General features: G+C 41.0%; 1 protein-coding gene and 1 non-coding gene across 13 annotated transcripts in view; both read left to right on the forward strand.

The window, feature by feature from the left end:
- Positions 1-4,607: 4,607 nt before the first annotated feature.
- ATAD2B (ATPase family AAA domain containing 2B) overlaps positions 4,608-19,499 on the forward strand; it is a 127,156-nt gene continuing 112,264 nt past the window's right edge. For 4 of the 12 annotated variants that reach the window (XM_036335233.1, XM_036335235.1, XM_036335230.1 and 1 more), the window contains exon 1: positions 14,100-14,116. Coding sequence is in view for 5 of the 12 variants with exons in the window: in XM_036335225.1 (XP_036191118.1) it covers positions 4,965-5,171 (207 nt within the window). In the remaining 7 variants the exon portion in view is untranslated. Of the gene's footprint in view, positions 5,172-6,039; positions 6,055-14,095; positions 14,117-19,499 lie in introns of those variants that run through there. The other 8 variants (XM_036335225.1, XM_036335228.1, XM_036335227.1 and 5 more) reach the window with 5 other exon arrangements.
- Positions 18,825-18,988, forward strand: LOC118669513. The gene has a single exon (XR_004971994.1). It is a non-coding gene; the product is annotated as a U1 spliceosomal RNA (small nuclear RNA).

The following is a 19,499-nucleotide window of genomic DNA, read 5'->3' on the forward strand; positions in this document are numbered from 1 at the left end:
GACCCCCTGACCTTCCATATTGCTAGTCTTGCGGCTTAGACACTCTGAGAGGAGGAATAAGGGGGCTGGAGAATGGCCTCATAGGACTCCTGTACAAGCCCTTGCACAACTGCTCCCTTAAGCATCCAGCCTCCAGGACAATGAGGTTCTGGCCTGCATCAAATAATCTTAGGAATAAAGCCTTGGGTCTACTGACCACAGAGAGAGTTTTGGTCAAACTAGAGATAACATTCAGACCTCAGTTGTGTTTCAACGCCAGGCCCAGAAAAGCAGCAAAACCAGATGAAGCGATGCCAGGGCTGACATCAGGGCCAGGGCTGACACCAGGACCAGCTGCAATGACTAATGACCCTCTACCCTACTGCCGACCAATCAGTAGAGACCACAACCCTGAACCAACACATGGGGGAAGCTGATGAATATTCTATTGAAGTGCTCCCCTGAGAGTTGCCCTAAAATCCCTGCCTTTGGAAAACAGATAAAACCTTTAAATGACATAGGGCATATTCTCTCTCTCTCTCTCTCTCTCTCTCTCTCTCTCTCTCCCTCTCCCCCCCCCCCCCCCCCCCGAGCCTTTTCCTCTCTGCTTTCAGGTGTGTTTTCTTTCTCCTAAGCTCCAGAGGCTCTTCCTTTGCCCCTGTACCTTGTCCCTGAGTTCATGTAGCCCAGCTGGTTCACTTCTACCTCTGCAACTTTCCAAGTAAGTTTCTTAGTCCAGAGAACTTGGCCCTGAATTCTTTCTTAGCTGAACTCAAGGACCGAGGGCTAACTCTGCTGTTAACAATTCCAGATCCCTTACAGTTAGGATCAGCTCTTCCATTTCTGTAGAACAAGGCCTTTGGGATTCAGATAGGGACTGCACTGAATCAATAGATCTATTAAAGGAGTACTGACATCTTAACAACGTTAAGTTTTTCAATCCATGAACATGGGTGTCTCTTTCCATTTAGTTAGGTCTTCTTTAATTTCTTTCAGCAGTATTTTTTAGTTGTCAGTGTACAAGTCGTATACCTCCTTGATCCTAAATATTTTATTCTTTTTCATGCTGTTGTTAATAGGAATTGCTTTCTTAATTCCTTTTTAGATTTTTCATCATTAGCATATAGAAATGCTACTGATTTTTGTTCTTAAATCCAGAATCTTTGCTGAATTTAGAAACATACAGCTCTAACAGTTGTATGTTTTAAAATAGATTCTGGCCCTGGCCGGTTTGGCTCAGCGGTTAGAGCGTCAACCTGCGGACTAAGGGGTCCTGGGTTTGATTCCAGTCAAGGGCACATGCCCAGGTTGTGGGCTCGATCCCCAGTAGGGGGCGTGCAAGAGGCAGCCGATCAATGATTCTCTCACTGATGTTTCTATCTCTCCCTCTCCCTTCCTCTCTGAAAAAATCAATAAAAATATATTAAAAAATAAATAAATAAAATAGATTCTGGCCCTGGCTGGTTTGGCTCAGTTGGTTGGGCGTTGTCCTGTACACCAAAAGATTGGGACTAGTTCCATTCCTGGTCAGGGCATGTGCCTGGGATGTGGGCTGGATCCCCTGTTTGAGGCATGCAGGAGGCAGCAGATCAATGTTCCATGCTGACATCAATGTTTCTCCTTCTTTGTCCCTTTTCCTTCCTCTCTCTCTCTAAAAATCATTTAAAATATAAAAAAATAGTTTCTGTGGTATTTTGTACATATAAGACCATGCTGTCAATATAAAAAAATGTCCAAACCTGTAGAGAATTTTTATGAGTTTATTTAAGCTTAACTGACAATTTCTGGGAAGTCAGATCTCAAAAGCTCTGCAGAATGGCAGGTTGCAGCTTCTTTTCTGCATGTAGAATTAAGGAGGGAATTTAAGGAAGATTATAAAAAGGTGTAAGAAAGCAAGGCAGATCATCTTGTGAATAAAACAAGCAAGGCTTCCATATCTTTTTCAAGTCTTCCTTTCTTTTGTCCATAACGTTTTCTTTCTCCATTTTGTGGTCCAAGATACATCTCAGGAGTCATTACCTCTCAGAGGCTTCCCATAACATCCCTGCTTGAATGAGAAGTCTCCACCCCATTCTTCCTTAAAACATCATGTTGCAGCTACTGACCACTTGCCTGTCTCCTTTGTTCCCTTCTTGTCTGTGAGTTCTTTGAGGGCCAGAGCTATGTTGTTGTTGTTTTTAAAAAACTCCCTATTCCTGAGCTGGCATAGTACTTAACACCAGTTGGGCTTAGAGTAAATATTTGTTGTTAACAGATGGAATAGGTTATGCCCAGCTGGCATGACTCGGTGGCTGAGCGTCGACCTATGGACCAGGGGGTTACAGTTTGATTCCTAGTCAGTGCATATGCCTGGGTTGCGGGCTTCATCCCCAAATGTGGGGAGTGCAGGAGGCAGCTGATTAATGATTCTCTTTCATCATTCATGTTTCTATCTCTCTTTCCCTCTCCCTGCCTCTCTGACATCAATAATAAAAACATTTTTTTAAAAAAATGGTATAGGTTATAGTAAACCAACTCTGAACCTGGCTTTCTCCAGCTAGGACTACAAAAACAAACACAGAAACAAAACAAAGAGGAAAGCACCCAAAGCCTTTGTATGCTAATTTGCATACCACACACTTCTTCAGGATACTTTTCATTATTTAAAGCCATTTATAGAAATAAAGTCAGAGAACATATTTCTCAAAGAGTAACTTCAGAATGATCTCTCTTTCTTGGTGACTGCAGAAGATGGGCACCTGAACTCTTCCAAATACCAAAATTGCTTTCACAAAAATAAAGAATTAAAAAAATAGCCCTGGCCAGTGTGGCTCAACTGGTTGGAGGGTTATCCTGTACACCAAAAGGTTGTAGGTTCTATTCCTGGTCAGGGCACATACCCAGGTTGGGGATTCCATCCCTGGTTGGGTGCATATGGGAGGCAACTGATCCATGTTGCTCGCTCACATCAATGTCTCTCTCTTTCTCCCTCTCCCTTTCTTTCTCTCTGAAATCAATAAAAACATATTCTCGGGCGAGGAATACAAAAACAAAACAAAAAGAATTAAAAAATAGGGAGACTTTGGGAGAAGACAGTAGTGCAGTCAGAGAAAAACCTGCTTCAGCGAGCGCTGGCAGAGAAAGTTGTTGGCTAAGGAGTTTTGAGAGAGGGCAAGGAAGAAGCTCATCATAGCCGATTATGAAGAACTCAGGGCCAGGAAAAGGCAGCCATGACCCCTTCACCCTCATGCTCACAAGCACAAGTAGGAATACTGGCTGATCTTGGTAGGACTCAGTGGGTATCCAGGGTAAAGTGTTGAGTCTTGCGAAGACCCAGTGTAGGCCTGGGTGGCAAATTGGTGTTGTGACTGAGCAGGGGCCACACTGACAGAAGCGAGGAGGCTGGACCCATCACTGACAGGGACCTGGTGCCCTGGTGCTAGGGTGGGTGGTACCGGCTGCAGCATGCCTTGAGGAGCCTTCAGGACACTTCTGTGATACTTAAAGCCAGCCTCTTTTACAGGAAATGATACTGGTTTTTTTTTTTTTTTTTTTCTGCTCAATGATCATAGCGAATTGATACAGAAAAGCCCAGGTCCGGTGCCATTACAAGATCTCCACACCCAGGAGATTTTAAATTCTGGGTCGAGTCTAGAGGAAGGTGTGGTATGCAAATCAGTGTAAGAGAGATGTGTCTGCTTTCCTGGAACCCACACTGCTCCCCAAATAGAAAAACTGTCCATTCCCAGGGTCACTGGGAGGTTGGATGGCTAGAATGCGCCAGTGTTGAAGCAGCTTGGCGATCTTTACAGGACTTTTCATGAGTCTCCAATTTTTCTTAGTGTAGCAAACAGTATTCCCAACAAATAGTAGACTATCGCTCATGTGCTGAGAATTTTTGAAATTAACATAGCCGCTACTTTACAGCAGAGCTTTCTTTTTCATAGTAATCGCGTGCTTTAATCTTTTCCTTTGAAAGTTAAATCACAGCTTAAAAGAAAATTTTGTGTTCAGCTTTGTGTCTTCTTCATTCTTGCGCGGGCGGGGGCGGCAGCGATGAAGGAGGCGCTCAGTGGGCAGAGTTGGTTCTTTGTGGCTCCGCCTTCCCGCTGGCCAGGGGTTTAGAAAAAGACCCTGCTTTGCTTTGTGTAAAGAGCAGCGTTCTCGTGTTTGCTCTTTTTAAAGCCTAACTGTGTGCCGGATGCCGAGCAGATCTATTTGATCACACCTGTCACTCATTTTTACAGCCATGAAAAGTGCTACCCAAGTTCGGTGTCTCGCCTTCGGTATCTCTGAGATTCCAACTCAGGTCACCGCGACCTCGTCACCGGGCACCCGCTCCATCCCCCGCCCTGGCTCCGAGCTCAGACCAAATCACCTTGGGGTGATGGCGGGGTCGCTGGGGTACCCGGGCCTGGCAGGGAGGAAGGGCTCCCACCGCGCGCCTTCGGGGGTTTCCCATCCCCCTTCCCAGAGGGCTGGCCAGACCCGCGAACCATAGAGTCGACGCAGCCCAGAGCGTCCCTCCCCTGGCCGCCGAGTGACGTCACACCGCTGGGCGGGGCCTGCCGGAGGGGCGGGGCCACCGGAGAGCAGCCGGCGACTGAAGGGCTGCCCGGCCCTGCAGCGCCCCGCAGCGGTCGCGGCCGGAAGCGGTCTTGTCGGCCCTGCGGCGCCGGAGCCCTGACGCACGGAGCTCAAGAGCGAGAACGGGAGAGAAAGGGGCAGACATGGCGGCTCCGCTCGGCTCCTGCTGAGGAGGGCGAAGCCGGTGGAGGGCTGAGCCGACTGCTTGGATCGCTGCTCCCGCCGCTCGCCACTTGCCTTCTCACGTCGACTTCGCGTCCCGCGCCCTCCTGTCGCCTGTCCTCGCCTGCGCTCCGCGGCGTCCGGGCGGGCTCGTCTCCCGGCCCGGCTCCCCGGGCCCTGACGCCCGGCCGGCGGGCCGCCTTCCACGGCTCCCCGGGCGCGGCGGGCGCGCTTGGACCCGTCCTGCTGGCCGGACCATGGTGAACACCCGGAAGAGCTCTCTGCGCCTTCTCGGGTCCAAGTCGCCTGGGCCCGGGCCTGGAGCCGGAGCCGAGCCTGGGGCGACCGGAGGCAGCAGCCATTTCATCTCCTCTCGGACCCGCTCCTCCAAGACCCGCGCTGCCAGCTGCCCCGCCGCCAAGGCCGGGGGAAGCGGCGGCGGCGTCGCTGCGGACGAGGCCCGGGTAAGCGATCGGCCCGCGTCCCGAGGCTGCGGGGCGGCCCGGCGCCCGGGCTTTGTCTGCCGGGCTGGGCAGGAAGCCTCCGGCGGAGCCCTCCCGGCGGCCGGAGCCCGGGCGTCGCGGGTACGGGGCGGGTGGCACCGGCTGGGCAGGGCCGCGACAGCGCTGCCGGCCCGTGTCTTTTGTGTCGAGAACCGCCCTGGAGCCCGCGGGGAGGCTTCGGGGGGCCTCCGGGGGGCTGGCGGGCGGTCTGCTTTCCGTGCCCTTGTCCCGCCTTAGAGGAGAACCAACTCGCGGGGAGCGGGAGCGGGAGCCGGGCCGGCGTCCCGGGTGGCGGGGCCGGAGGAGAAGTGAAAGTTTGCTGCGGTGGCCAACCTCGCGGGGTGTCAGCTCCTGCCGGTTCCGGCTCCCGCTCCGACCGTTTGCGGGCTGGCGAGCGAGCGCCCGGAGAGCTCCCGGTGCCGGCGGGCGGGGATGCTGAGAAAAGTTTGCAGCGGCCCCGACACCAACTTCCAAAACAAAACCCACGCCGCCGCCCCTCCCGGCGGGAGAGGTCGGACGGGGTCCCGGAGCTGGAGGGCCCGCCAGCCGCGGACCCAGGTTGGAGTTAGGGACCCTGGGGGGCTTTGGGGTCCGACAGGGGGCCCGCCCGCCCGCCCCGAGTTGCCCGGCGGTCGTCCCCGGAGCGGGCGGCCCCTTGGAGGTCTGCGTGTTTTTGTTACCGGGATAGTTAGTACCGAAGGCGAGTGAACGCCGTCAGGGTCACTGTTGCAAGAGCGATCCTTCGAAGAAGGCCGTTGATGTAGCCTTTTTTTTAAGTGATTGACATTTTAATACAGTGTAAAAACCGAAGTCAGCGGTGTGTTTGGTCGCTTTAGAGGAATCGGTAAGTTTGTGTCATGAGACTGGTTGAAGTCAGGAGAGAGTATTGTTTTCGTCCAGAAAGAGGTTCATTTACCCAGGGTAATTGGGCTGGAAATTGCTGTTCGTTTGAAATGTGCCTTTAAATCCGCCCCATTTTGTTACTGTTACGGGAGGAAAGCAATATTTTATTTTTTTCCTGCAGGATTCTACAAGATTATGGCTTATGTGTGCTTTCTCTCTGTATCTCCGTGACTTTTTCTCTGTATCTCACTCTACCTCTCTGGCACTAATCAGAAATAAGCTGAGGTAAATACAACACATCTTACTGTGTAATTTTGAAGTATATTTACTATATCTTTGAAAATACATTTGGCTTTTATTTTGCAAAAACCTGGAAAATATTTTCAAAATTGTCTTAAGTAGACTATTCGGGAGCTGACGGATCTCTTAGGTTGAAATAAAGCCAAATCTGAAAGTTGTGCAAACTATTCAGAGTAATTATTCTGAAAAACTAGGCTTTCTGTAGAAAGTACTCCAAACATGTACCAGCTTACTGACTTACTGAAGCTAACATATATTTTAAAAGGAAAATAAATTTAAGAAAGGTCTGCCTTCTACACTTAAGGACAAATAAAATACTTAAAGTATGAGCATTTAATTGTATAATGCTATATGAGTGCCCAGTCTGTTAGAACTGTGTCTAAGTTCATCTGATGCAATTAGCTCGTCTGTCGCTGTTCAGTTTGTGGTCCCATTTTTGAATTCATGGATATCATGCTGTCCTTACCCCCTGAGGAATGAGGTGAGGTAATTTGTCAAGCAGCTGTTATGGAGATGTTAAAAGGCAAGCAATCAATAATCTAATGTAGAAATGAATATTGGGTAGCTTTTAAATTGCTAGAATGAAACATATTGAAGCTCTTCTAGAAGGATGCTAATGCAACTTTGTTTCAAGGATCCTTTTAAAATGTTTTAAAGACCATAAATAACAGGCTACTGAAGATTTACTTGGAAACTTTGTTTTTCAGTTTTAAGAAGATTTGTATTCTGGCCAGTGGTAGATGATGGAATGATCTAATTACTTTCTCTGAGAAATTTTTAATTCCCTATCTTGATTAGTCCTTCAGAAGACGATAAGTTGTAATTCTGATTTTCCAAGTTTATGGGTTATATTTTAGGGGAGCAGGCTGTATACCTTTTGTATATTTCTGAAGTGGATTGATTTGGGTCTGGGAAGCTCTTCCTCTCAAATTGGTTTTATGTTACAAGAGTTTAGCATTCCCGGTTCACCCTTCTGGTGGTACTTAAAGCACCCTCTATGTGTGTGGGGTCTAAAGCCTTGCTGGTGCCTGCAAAGACTTACTAGTATTTGATGGGAAATGGAGTTGCTCGCACTGTATTTATTCTTCTTTATGAGATTTATAATTGAGGAGGTTCCCCTTTCTCTACTTTTGTTTTATTTCTTCACTTTACACTTGATGCTGATTTCCCCCCCTCTTCCTTTTCTTCTCTTTAGATTGTTTTATCCACTGTGTCTAGAGACATTTCATTTGATTTAAAAAGGCATTGAACCATGAGCTATGCCTATAGTTTTGCTTTAACCCCAAGTATGTGTAGGATGGGGAAATAAACATGATACGTTCCATAGGTTATTGGAAGGATTTTCTTGTGCCCACACTTCTTAAATGTCAGATTGATTTGTGTTTTGCAGTTACCTGTAATTACTTCTATGTACTTGGCTTTTGTTTGTTTGTTCATTTAACGTGTATAAAGTTTGACCTCTTTTAGGTCAGTTAATCTGACCATCAGTAATTAGCATTTATTTGCTCCACCTCAGAGTCACTCTCGGCAAACAAACTGCGACTGTATTCGCAGAGTTGGAAAGCAGTCTTTGAAAATTATTTCATCTCTTTCATCGTTCTGTCAGGTTTGTTTGCAGGTGCTTTTGGCTTTGTCACTAGTTTTTTGTACTTTTTGAGATGGTCATTGACTCTGAGTCCACATGTTAGCTGAGAGGATGAAAATATTTTGAGTAATTTTATAAGTAAGCTTGCTTCATTTTACTTTTATTTAAAAAAATCTGTGGGTCCTTCTTTATTATCACTCTACAATTATTCTTTACCACCCCGTACTTATTCTTTTCCAGCACTCATACATTTGCCAACATAACACAAACAGAGTGGTTGAAGTTGGGGATTAACATGGAAAGGAAGCCTGAGAGGGACATGTAATGTTTACTTTTCCTTATGTCAGATTCACATGGAGCACCATATAGGTGCTATTGAGTAATATGTTAAGCAGTGTCCTCTGTCACAATTTTGAACCATAGTAGCACTGGAGTTCATAGGAGTTTGAATACTATATACACTTACAGTTTTTTTAGGTCATGGGTGAAACAACACCTGTAGAAGTGAATGCCTATTAATTCCTAAATTATTTTTCCTGGCAGTCTTTTAACCATCCTTTGATATGTCCTTGATTGTATGTCTCTCAAACACATAATCATAGATAAACCAGTAACCTCTGGAAACCAGCTAGACAGGTGGTGGGATTACAGCTTGTTATGAGAACTCATGAGCCCAACCACTGTCAGCACCTGAGTAGAGTGATCTTGTCTCTTCAAGGAGTCCCTTCAGAGAAGTGCTGCATGACTTTGAATTGTATACTTAGCATTTCTTTTTGGATATACACAATGAAGTTTCATTACTCAGTGTGTTACTGAATTGATTTCTTGATATTGGGGTTTTTAGTTTTGTACTAGGAATGTTTTATATTTCTGTTAATGTCCCTTCACTGGGGGAGGATTTTTGTAAAAAATGAGTCACGGAGGTTTTTTGGATAAAAAGTTCTATGGAAGCACAAAGTTAGGGAGAAAACCATACATAAAATGTGTTAACTTTATTTAAATATAAGCTAGAGATTTTTAGAGAGTTAAATATTTTATGTGGCTTATATCAAACAATAGAAAAGACATCACATTGAAGTTAATAGGCTGTAATTTGTGTTATCTTTTATTTTATTTTATTTTTTGGTGCCCTTGACTGGAATCGAACCTGGGACTCTTCAGTCTGAAGGCTGACGCTCTATCCACTGAGCCAAACCAGTCAGGGCTGTGTTATCTTTTAAATATTTTGAGTATATGTTATAAGATTATAAACTTCAAGTTCTTTTGAACTCTATTTGGTATTTTTTTTCATTTTTAGATTATTGTAATTTTATCTGCAGGTGGGAAATATATACCTTTGGTTAAACTCCCCCCCCTCCCCCCACTCCCCAGGTTCTTTTATTACAGTAGGCTGTAAGATCCATGAGAGCAGTCTCTGTCTTATTTTCACCCGATTGTTGTATTCCCAGGCTTGGTGCAGCATCTGACACATAGAAGATGCTTAGTAAATATCTGTTAAAAGAATGAATAGCATAGTAAGGAGTGTCTCTTTTGTGAAAATCATGATGATCGAACTTTGAGAATAGAGGATAAATAAAACACAGTTCCTATCTTCAGGACTCTATCTATGCACAGTGATATATATATATATATGTGTATATATGTATATATATATATATATATATATATATATATATAATGAGAAATTATTATTTTATGTTTTTTGTTGTTTTTTGTTCATCCTCATCTGAGGATATATTTTTAAAAATAATGTTTTTATTGATTTTAGAGAGAGGAAGGGAGAGGAAGAGAGACACACATCAATGAGAAACATCAATCAGCTGCCTCCTGCACGCCCCCTACTGGGGATCTAGCCCACAACCCGGAATGTGCTCTCTGATACTCTTTAAGGCTGTCCTGGCTCAGCTGGCTGGGTTTGCCCGTTGGATTCCTGGTCTGGGCACAAGTGGGGGTTTTATGGGGGAGGTGTCGTGCAGGAGGCAGCTGATTGATGTTTCACTCTCACATCAGAGTTTCTCTCTCCCTCTCCCTTCCTCTCTCTATAAAAAAATCAATTAAATAAACAGAGATCGTCATGATCACAGCTGTATCCTGAGTGCCTACAATAGTGCCTGCTAGATATTGTTCAATAGTTTTTGAGCGAATGAATGAAAAGTGTGCCTCATTTTAAATTATTTTTATATGAACAATTTTCATTTTACTTATTGCATTTTGCCTGTCTGACCATTTGGTGGTAACCTAATAAGGAGAGGAGTAAATCATGCCAGGGTTTAATGCTGTTTCATTTAATCCATGCAACAACCCTGTAAGACAGGTGAATAGGTACTCCTATTTTACAGCTAAGGAAATTGAGTTGCTGAAGAGATTAAATGGCCAGTAGAAGGCCAAATAGGTAATATCTAAATCTAGTTCTAGTTCAATGGCCAGTGGAAGCCAAGTAATAGGGTTAATATCTAAATCTAGTTCTGTCTTCTCCACTTGTATATCACAGTCTCATGTGTATTTGTCACTACTCTGATGCTGTTCAATCAGTGGTTTCTACAAATATCTGAAAAAGTGAAGAAGGCAGCTGTTGTATAGTCAGGAAGTACTGTGCATGCTGTGCATAGACAGATTTTTACTAGACTATCTGGAGTTGTGTCTAGGATTGCATTGGGACTTAAAGTGGGAACAGTAGCCTGTAGGGAGATGAAATATAGAACAGCGATTTTCAGTAATTGCTCGCTGCTTGATTTCAGGGGGTGGGTGTAGGGAGAGGAGCAGGCATATTGTGAGATCATTTAGCAATATCCTTGCTTCCCAATATTTTAAAAATGGCTTGGGAAAAAAATCCCTATAAAGAGACTTAGTTTGGGGCTTGTGGCCTCCAATAGAGGTGTACTTGTGTTACCATCTTTCCCTCTGCTTGGTGATACTGATTTATTAGTGTGTACATTTTCTTTTATGCTCTGGGAATTATTTATCTCTGGGGTATGCACATGTTTTCCATTTGAGAAAAATGTTCATATTTGAAACATCTTGAAAAGACATTATATAGCATATTTGTGTATGAAGATAGATATTAGTGAATTAAACATCTTTAGCATTATTAGTTTGTGTCTGTATTCTAGGACCCAAATCAGGATCTCCGAAGTGGTGGGGCTTCAGATACTCATAAAATATGTTCTCTAAACTTGCCAGGCAGGTACTTGTGAGGTAATAAAGCCTAACTTTTGGTGGTGGGTCTTGCTTTTTTCCTTTGTTCTTGTATTCAATCAACAAATGTTTATCAGGCAGCTACAATATTAAAGTGTAAGTGCCTTGTGGGCAAACATTTTAGTCTCTTTGGTTCACTGTTTTAGGGCTGCCATGTTGCACCAGTCAAAGAGGCACCATTCATACTCTAGTCTATGCAAATAACTAGTTGTGCAGTGCATTCCTTGTGTGTTAAATGCTGCAAATAATATCCTCATACAGTATCCTTTGGGGACTTGGTTTGGGAATTTCTTTGAGATACCCAGGAATGAAGTAGAGTATTCATGTACTTAAAATAAATAAAGCCTTGCCCTTGCCAGTATGACTTAGTGGATGGAGCATTGGCCTGTGGACCAAAGGGTCCCTGGTTCCATTCTGGTCAAGGGCACGTACCTTGGTTGCAGGCTCCTCCTGGCCCTGGCCCTGGTCAGGGCTCGTGCAGGAGGCAACCAATCGATGTGTTTCTCTCACATTGATATTTCTCTCTCTCTTTCCCTCTCTTTTCTACTCTCTCTAAAAATCAATGGAGAAATATCCTTGGTGAGGATTAAAAAAAAAATTGCTCTAGTTTCAACTTCTAGGAGTAGTATATACAGGTCCCTGTATCTTCACACCCTGCCAATATTAGGAATTTTGTATATTTTTAATTGCTCTTCTTTGATTACTAATGAGTATGAACAACTCTTAATGTCCTTAGTATTTTTAAATTTCCTCATTTCTGAAATGCTTATTGATATTTTTTGCCCATTTTTCTATTTTCTGCTGGTTTTGCTATATTTTCTTATTTTCCAAGAGTATTATTTATCAGTGACTTAAAAAATTTTTTTTTAATTGATTTCAGAGAGGAAGGGAGAAGGAGAGGTAGAGATAGAAACATCAATGATGAGAGAGAATCGTTGATTGGCTGCCTCCTGCACCCGTACACTGGGGATGTACACTGGGGATCCAGTCTGCAACCCGGGCTTGTGCCCTGACCAGGAATGGAACTGTGACCTCCTGGTTCCTAGGTCGAAACTCAACTACTGAGCCACGCCGGCTGGGCAAGATCAGTGACTTTTAACCTTTCTTGTTTCATATTAAGGGATACTGTTTACATTGTGACCTGTACACACATGTAGTTTTCCCTTTTTTATTTAGGTCTTTGATTTATCTTATTGATTCTACTAGACAACCTATCCCTTTGAAGAGTCATTTTATAATGCAATAAATTTCGATATATGTTCTTTTCTGATCTCTTTATTCTTTTGTGTTGGTTATTTTTGTGGCAGTGCCATATTATTTCTATGACTGTGGTTTGATATATGTCTTAATATTCTAAAAGGCAAGTTCCTCCTCTTTCCTTTTTTTTTTTTTTTTTTTTATAGCAAAGATGGAGATTATTGAAGAACAAGTACAGACTCCCACGTGGGGAGAGGGAAAGAGTCCCATAGAATGGACTCCCACGTGGGCAGGGGGAAAGGGTCCCCCCCTCCTCTTTATTTTCAAAATTGACCTAGATATTCAAGGATCTTTATTTTTTTTTCATGTACATTTCCAATTGAGATCAGAGTTCCTCAAAAGATCCAACTAGAATTTTGATTGAGAATATATTTGAATTCCTAGATTAATTTGCAGAGAATTGCCACCTTTGTAGTAAATTGTCAAAGCAAGGCATATCTCTCATATAACAAACACAGTTTGTGTATTTCTTGTGGAATTTGATGCTTTCTTTGTGACCTAATATAGTATCACAGAAAATGTGTATTTCTGTTAGATGTAGAAAAATATAAATATACTAGAGGCCCGGTGCACAAAATTTGTGCACAGGTAGGGTTCTGAGGTCTGGCCGGTGATCAGGGCCGATTGGGGCCTTTCAGCTGCCAGCCTGGGCCTTCCTTCGTTCCCTGCTGCCCCCTGGTGGTCAACGCATGTCATAGTGAGCGATCGAACTCCTGGTCTCCCGGTTGAACTCCTGAGGGGATAATTTGCATATTAGGCTTTTGTATGTAGAGATGATAGGAAACATTAAGAGATGGAGTATTTAGTATGAGTTTATTGATTATTCAGATAAACTCCTATTTTGTTCCATATTAAGATTCTACTTAACTTTTTTATTGTTCAAATTCTCCTAACATATGTATAAATTAACTTAATTTTAAAATAGTTTCTGATTGTTTTCTTGCTTTATTCTTTGACATATAGGTTATTGAAGTATATTGCTTACTTTTCTAAACAGTTGGGCATTTATTTTCTAATTATCTTTTTGTTATTTACTTATAGTTTAATACCAGTATGTTCAGAGAATTTACTCTATATAATTTGTTGTGATTTATATTTGCTACCCTATTTATGCTTAGTTTTGGTAACTGTTCCATGTATGCTTTATTGTTGTTATTTATTGCTCTTAAGACCTAAACTTCTAGGTTTTTAAAATTCATATATTTTTAAAATTATATTTCCTCTAACCACATACTTTTTAACATGCTCTTGTAATGTTCCACCTCCCTTTCTGCCCTATATTATCTAAAATTTTCACCAGAGGAGTGAGGATATTTTTTCTATTGATTTTTAGAGAGAGTAGAATGGAAGGGGGAGGGGGGAGAGAGAGAGAGAGAGAGAGAGAGAGAGAGACACTGATGTGAGAGAGAGACATTGATTGGTTGCCTTCCATATGAGCCCCAACTGGGGGCAGAGATCAATCCTGCAACCCAGGTACGTGCCCTTGACTGAAAATTGAATCCACGACCCTCTGGTTTGTAGGCCGACACTCTAACCACCTAACAACTCTGGTCAGAACTAATATTTTCTGATTAAAAACAACAATATGTATATTTTTATTGATTTCAGAGAGGAAGAGAGAGGGAGATAGAAACACTGCCTCCTGCATGCTCCACACTGGGGATCCAGCCTGCAACCCAGGCATGTGCCCTGACTGGGAATTGAACTGTGACCTCCTGGTTCATAGGTCAGTACTCAACCATTGAGCCACGCTGGCCAGGCTTCTGATTTTTTTTTAAAAATGGTTATAAGTACTTTGCCTTTTCTTTGGAATTTTTTTCAGTAACAATACATTTTACTAAGATACCAATTTGATTATCTATTTTACTGTGTGGCAAAATATTTTATTTTTATTTAAAAATTAAGAAATAAATATTTCAAACAATATGGACATTCATTAAAAAAAATAAAAAAGGGACGTTCCCCTTCTCCCTTAATTCCTCCAGTTTGTTCTTCCTAGGAATAAACACTGTTAAAACTGGTGTACATCTTTCCAGACTATTGTATTTATATGTGTATATTTTTGACAGAAATGGAATCATTCCCTATATACTACTTATGTTAACTAATTTTTTTAAGTTAACTTTGTGTCATGTACATTCTTAAGTATCCATTTTTCTTAATGGCTTTCTAATATTTTGTTGTATCATTGTGTGATCCAGTCATTTGGCTGTTCCCTGTTTGTTACACCGTTAGGTTGCCTCCATACTCTTTTTTTATTTTTTATCCTCACCCAAGGATATGTTTATTGATTTTAGAGCCAGAGAGAAACATTGATCGGTTGCCTCCTGTACCCACAACCTAGGTATGTGCCCTGACTGGGAATCAAACCTGCAACCTTTTGGTGTATAGAACCACCTGACCGGGGCGCCTCTGTATTTTTTTTTTTTTTAAATATATTTTATTGATTTTTCACAGAGAGGAAGGGAGAGAGATAGAGAGCCAGAAACATCGATGAGAGAGAAACACCGATCAGCTGCCTCCTGCACATCTCCCACTAGGGATGTGCCCGCAACCAAGGCACATGCCCTTGACCGGAATCGAACCTGGGACCCTTCAGTCCGCAGGCCGACGCTCCATCCACCAAACCAAACCGATTTCGGCAACCTCTGTATTTTTAATATTATAAGTAATGTAGCAGGAAATGACCTTTCTCTTTTAGGTGAAGTGGAATTACTGGATTAAAGATACATGTATTTTAAATTTTTACAGGTTTTACTGAATTGTACTATTAAACAGGCTAAAGCAGTATGTACCCTACTCCCCAATACTCAAAGCACCTTAAATTTTTATATCTTTTGCTGGTTGGTTTAAGGAGTTAGGCTTTAACTTCCTTGAAGGACAGAGACTATCTTATCAAGTATCTTTAGTATCTGACACAATAGGTGCTTAATACATTTTCTTTGTGGAAAGAATGAATCACTGAAGATAATTAATAAACTTATGAAGTTCTATTAATTCTACAAAGCCTTGAAACAAGTATCCTTATTTGAGACTGTATCTATTTATAAGTTACACTACCTCACCTGGTTCTTCTAACAATTTTATGAGGTAAATAGTTGAATTACAATGGTATGCTGTAGTATAAGACTGGTGCTGTCAAACTTTTAAGCTTGGCATTTTTCAGTGCCCACATTGTGTCTGTCTGTCTGTCTGTCTCTCTCTCTCTCTCACTCATTTTAACTATGTGATATTTTCAGATTAAAAAAATTACCAGGAAGAAAAATGCATTTTAAATTATAATGGTCTATTTTTATCTTTTTACAATGCCTAAGCTTATTTCTGTGTATTTTTCCCCTTTCCATATTCTTTCATGATGATTGTTTAGAAATATTAAACTAGTAAGCTGGCACTCTTGTGATATTTGAGGAAAATTTAGGACATTGTGTGTCCTTGAGTTTTAGGACTTTGTAGAATAGTATTAGCCCTGAGTAAATAAGTAGCAGTGAGAGTTTTGTTTTCTGCAGTCATGGTAACTGCTGCCTCTGTGCATTCGTTTTACAAATGAAAGCAAAAGAAATTGACTCTACTTGCTAAGCTTTCAACAGGAATACTTTTTTTTTTTTTTTTTAAAGGCAGAAAAAAGGCTGTTCTATAAAGGAACTTGGAAAACATTGATTGCACCCATATACTTTCTGATCTAGCCTGGGGGATAGTGTTCCTCATTCTTTTTTCCTGTCTCTCCTAGGATCTTTTTTGCATCAGTTAGCTTTCTCTTTAAAATTTAATTTTATTTTAATCTCTTCTGTGATTCCTTTTCTTCTGTTTACAAGAAACCAGGTCATCTTATCTTTTCCAAAAAGGAAATTCTTCTCTGACTTCTTTGACTTTGTGACCTCCTTAGACTATTTTTTATTGTCTTTCTTAATTCTGAGACTTCCTATAAAACTAACTCTGTAGTCATCATCTATACTTTCTCACCACCCAGTTCTTCATCTAGTGATTTCCAGTCAGCATTTTGCAGAAATTGTCCTATCAGAAGGTACAGTGACTAATTTACTTAGTAGATTACCAATGCACAGGCTTATCCGTTTTCCTTCTGTTTGGTCTTTTTGGAGCAAACTTCCATTCTCCCTGTTTTAATGAGACACTATTTTTCTTTAGTTTATATGAGATCCTTTCTGCTCATCCCTTTAATGCAGCCATTTTTAAAGATTTTGCTGTTTGCCTTTTTGTTTTTTCATTCTTATATTACCTATGATTCTTCTATTACCATTTCGTATCTCTAGTTCTCACTTATTCTTACTCAGAGCTGCATTTCCTACAACCTGATAGACATCTCCCTAGATTTCTGGCTAGAATTCTAAACCTAACTTTCAAAATCAGAATTCAGCATTACACTTCTTCATTAAACATCTGTCCCCTGGCCTCCCCCTACACCCACTAAAAATCAACAACCACTTTTTATACTTGCCCTATGTCTTAATTTGAATAGAGGTTTCACTAATATCTTAGTTATTTTGCTTTCTGGAATCAATTTCTTATTTTCTACTTTTACAATTCTAGATGAGGCCACCATCAAGTCTTGAATTAATTTAGTGGCCTGCTAATTTATTTGTTTCCTTAAGTTTCTCATTTTTTAATGGTATGTTTGGAAATATTCTTTTAGTCTTTACATTAAAGTCCAGGTTCTGGATTTCTGACAAATTCTGATCTGGGCATGAAGCCTTCCCTGAAAACTTATGTAGCATAAAAATCTCCACTGTTTCATTATTCTCAAGGTCTTTTGTCTAATTGTGTGTGATTTGTGGTATAATAGTGGTCAGTATTTGTGGTAGCTGATGAGACTTGAGGATAAAATGATTTTTTCAAATTGGAAAAATTATCTTTTTTAGAAGATTAGAGTTTAGAGAATAAAGTCACTTAGGTTGGATGACTATCTTTTCATTGTACTTTTACTTTCATAGCATTTGACACTGTTACTATAGTACTATCTATTGTTCCTTTGACCATTCACTCCATTACGATGTTGTTATGAAATAAAGTCCACATCATTTATGATGTTTTCCTTCATCTCTACTAGCAGTTCTTATTTTTAGTTTTTGCTTTCAGAGAATTGTATACTTATAGTACTTAATATGTTATCTGTCATCACTATGACTGTTTGTGAACCCAATAAATTGTATATTGAGTTCAAATAGGTCTTATTCCATTTTACCACTGCTCCCATGTCTTATATACACAGTAGGTTCTCAATAAACGTTTGTTAAGTGAAATTATTCCCTTAGTCTGAGATGCCTTTCTTATTCATGGATTGAAATGACTCCGACATAAATTGCTAAATGACTGTGGTTAGATTGCAAAACCTCTCTTAAACTTTTTGGCCTGAAACTAGTAACGCCTTTCCTCAAAGGATTAGGTTATAATTAACTAGCAAAGTGCTTTGAAGATGAAAAAGTTAAAGTTGAACCTGTGATTATCCTATTAAAGGTAAGCTGTTAGTATCAGTTTTGTAGGTAAAAGCTTTCCCAAAGCTTGAAGTTACTAAAATGGTGCTGAAGTAATCACTTTGCACATATGTACATCTTGTTCATTTGCTTTACTTAATCTCTAGATTTCTTTAGAGGGAGGGATCTTTTTGTAATGCTATTTATTCTGAGGTTTCTGTCACAGAGCCAAGTAAAGATTGAAACTCTTCCATAAGAGAAGTACTATAGTTCAGTGCAGCGGTTAGGATGATGTGCCTCATATTATACTTAAAACTGTATTATGTACCAGAGGTCCTCAAACTTTTCTGTACTAAGAATCATTTGGAGGCCCTCGTTAAAAATATCTCACCTCAAGAAATTCTAGTTTAACAGGTTATGTTTCTTCAGTGAGCAATTCAGGTGACTTCTGGTTCAGGTAGTATGTGAACAGCACTATGAGAGGTGCTTTGAATGGAACTGAAAAAAGCCAGTAGAATATGAGAGACTGACCAGTAAACATATAAACTCATTTAAACAGATAATCAGAGTTATATAATAACTCAAATTATTTCAAGTTGTTATATAATAACTAAAATATTTTATTAATTTTTCTTTATTTCAATAAGTACTTAAGTACATAGTACTTATTCCCAGGGTATGTTTGTGAAACTTTATTACCTATATATGCTTCATGAAAAAAGAGACTTGATCAAGTAAATTTGTGAAATGTCCTATACTATCTTTCATACTTGGAGATTTACACTGCATATTAACATATTAAAAACTTTTAGAAGCCTTGCAGCCAAAAATCTTGGACCTCATTGATTCTGAAATTTATCATCATTAGCTTTCCTTTGTTTCCCCTAATAATTTCCCTTTCCCCCTCCATAATAATTCCTATTAATAATTTATTGAACAAATTTGGGGAAATCTTGCTTTTTTTTTTTTTTTTTTGCTTGCTGTTGTGTGGAATTAAAAAGAAATAGGATGCTTACCTGGCAGGGCAGATACCATGATCACGAAGGTGGTTTTCCCAGGGTGAGGCTTATTCACTGCACTCCGGATGTGCTGACCCCTGCGATTTCCCCAAATGTGGGAAACTCGATTGCATAATTTGTGGTAGTGGGGGACTGCGTTCGAGCTCTCCCCTGAAAAAATAAAAATAAAAAAAGAGGGTCATTTTTTAAAAAAAATTAAAGAACTTAAAATCTTGCTGTTAGTATCAGTTTAAAAATATTTTTAAAAATACTATATTTTTATTGGTTTCAGAGAGGAAGGGAGAGAGAGAGATAGAAACATCTATGATGAGAATCATTGATCGGCTGCCTCCTGCACGCCCCCTATTGGGGATCAAGCCCGCAACCTGGGCATGTGCCCTTAGGACCCTTCAGTCTGATGCTCTATCCACTGAGCCAAAACCAGCCAGGGCTGTTAGAATCAGTTTTGAATACATATTGCTAATTGAATATAATTAATTGCCAAAATGTATTGTAAAGTTGCAGCTAGTAGAGGGGAAATGTCAATTAGGTTAGATTCTTCAGATAAGATTCAGGGTAGAGATGAGTCTTAAAGAGTGAGTGGTGGGATTTGATTAGAAGGAGTAATGCTGGCTTGGATATCTAAATTGTTAAAGTAGTTTTATAGGTATCAGTTTTTGTGTTC

This window comes from Myotis myotis, unplaced genomic scaffold (assembly GCF_014108235.1).
Source record: "Myotis myotis isolate mMyoMyo1 unplaced genomic scaffold, mMyoMyo1.p scaffold_m19_p_14, whole genome shotgun sequence".
In the NCBI taxonomy this organism is placed as follows: domain Eukaryota; kingdom Metazoa; phylum Chordata; class Mammalia; order Chiroptera; family Vespertilionidae; genus Myotis; species Myotis myotis.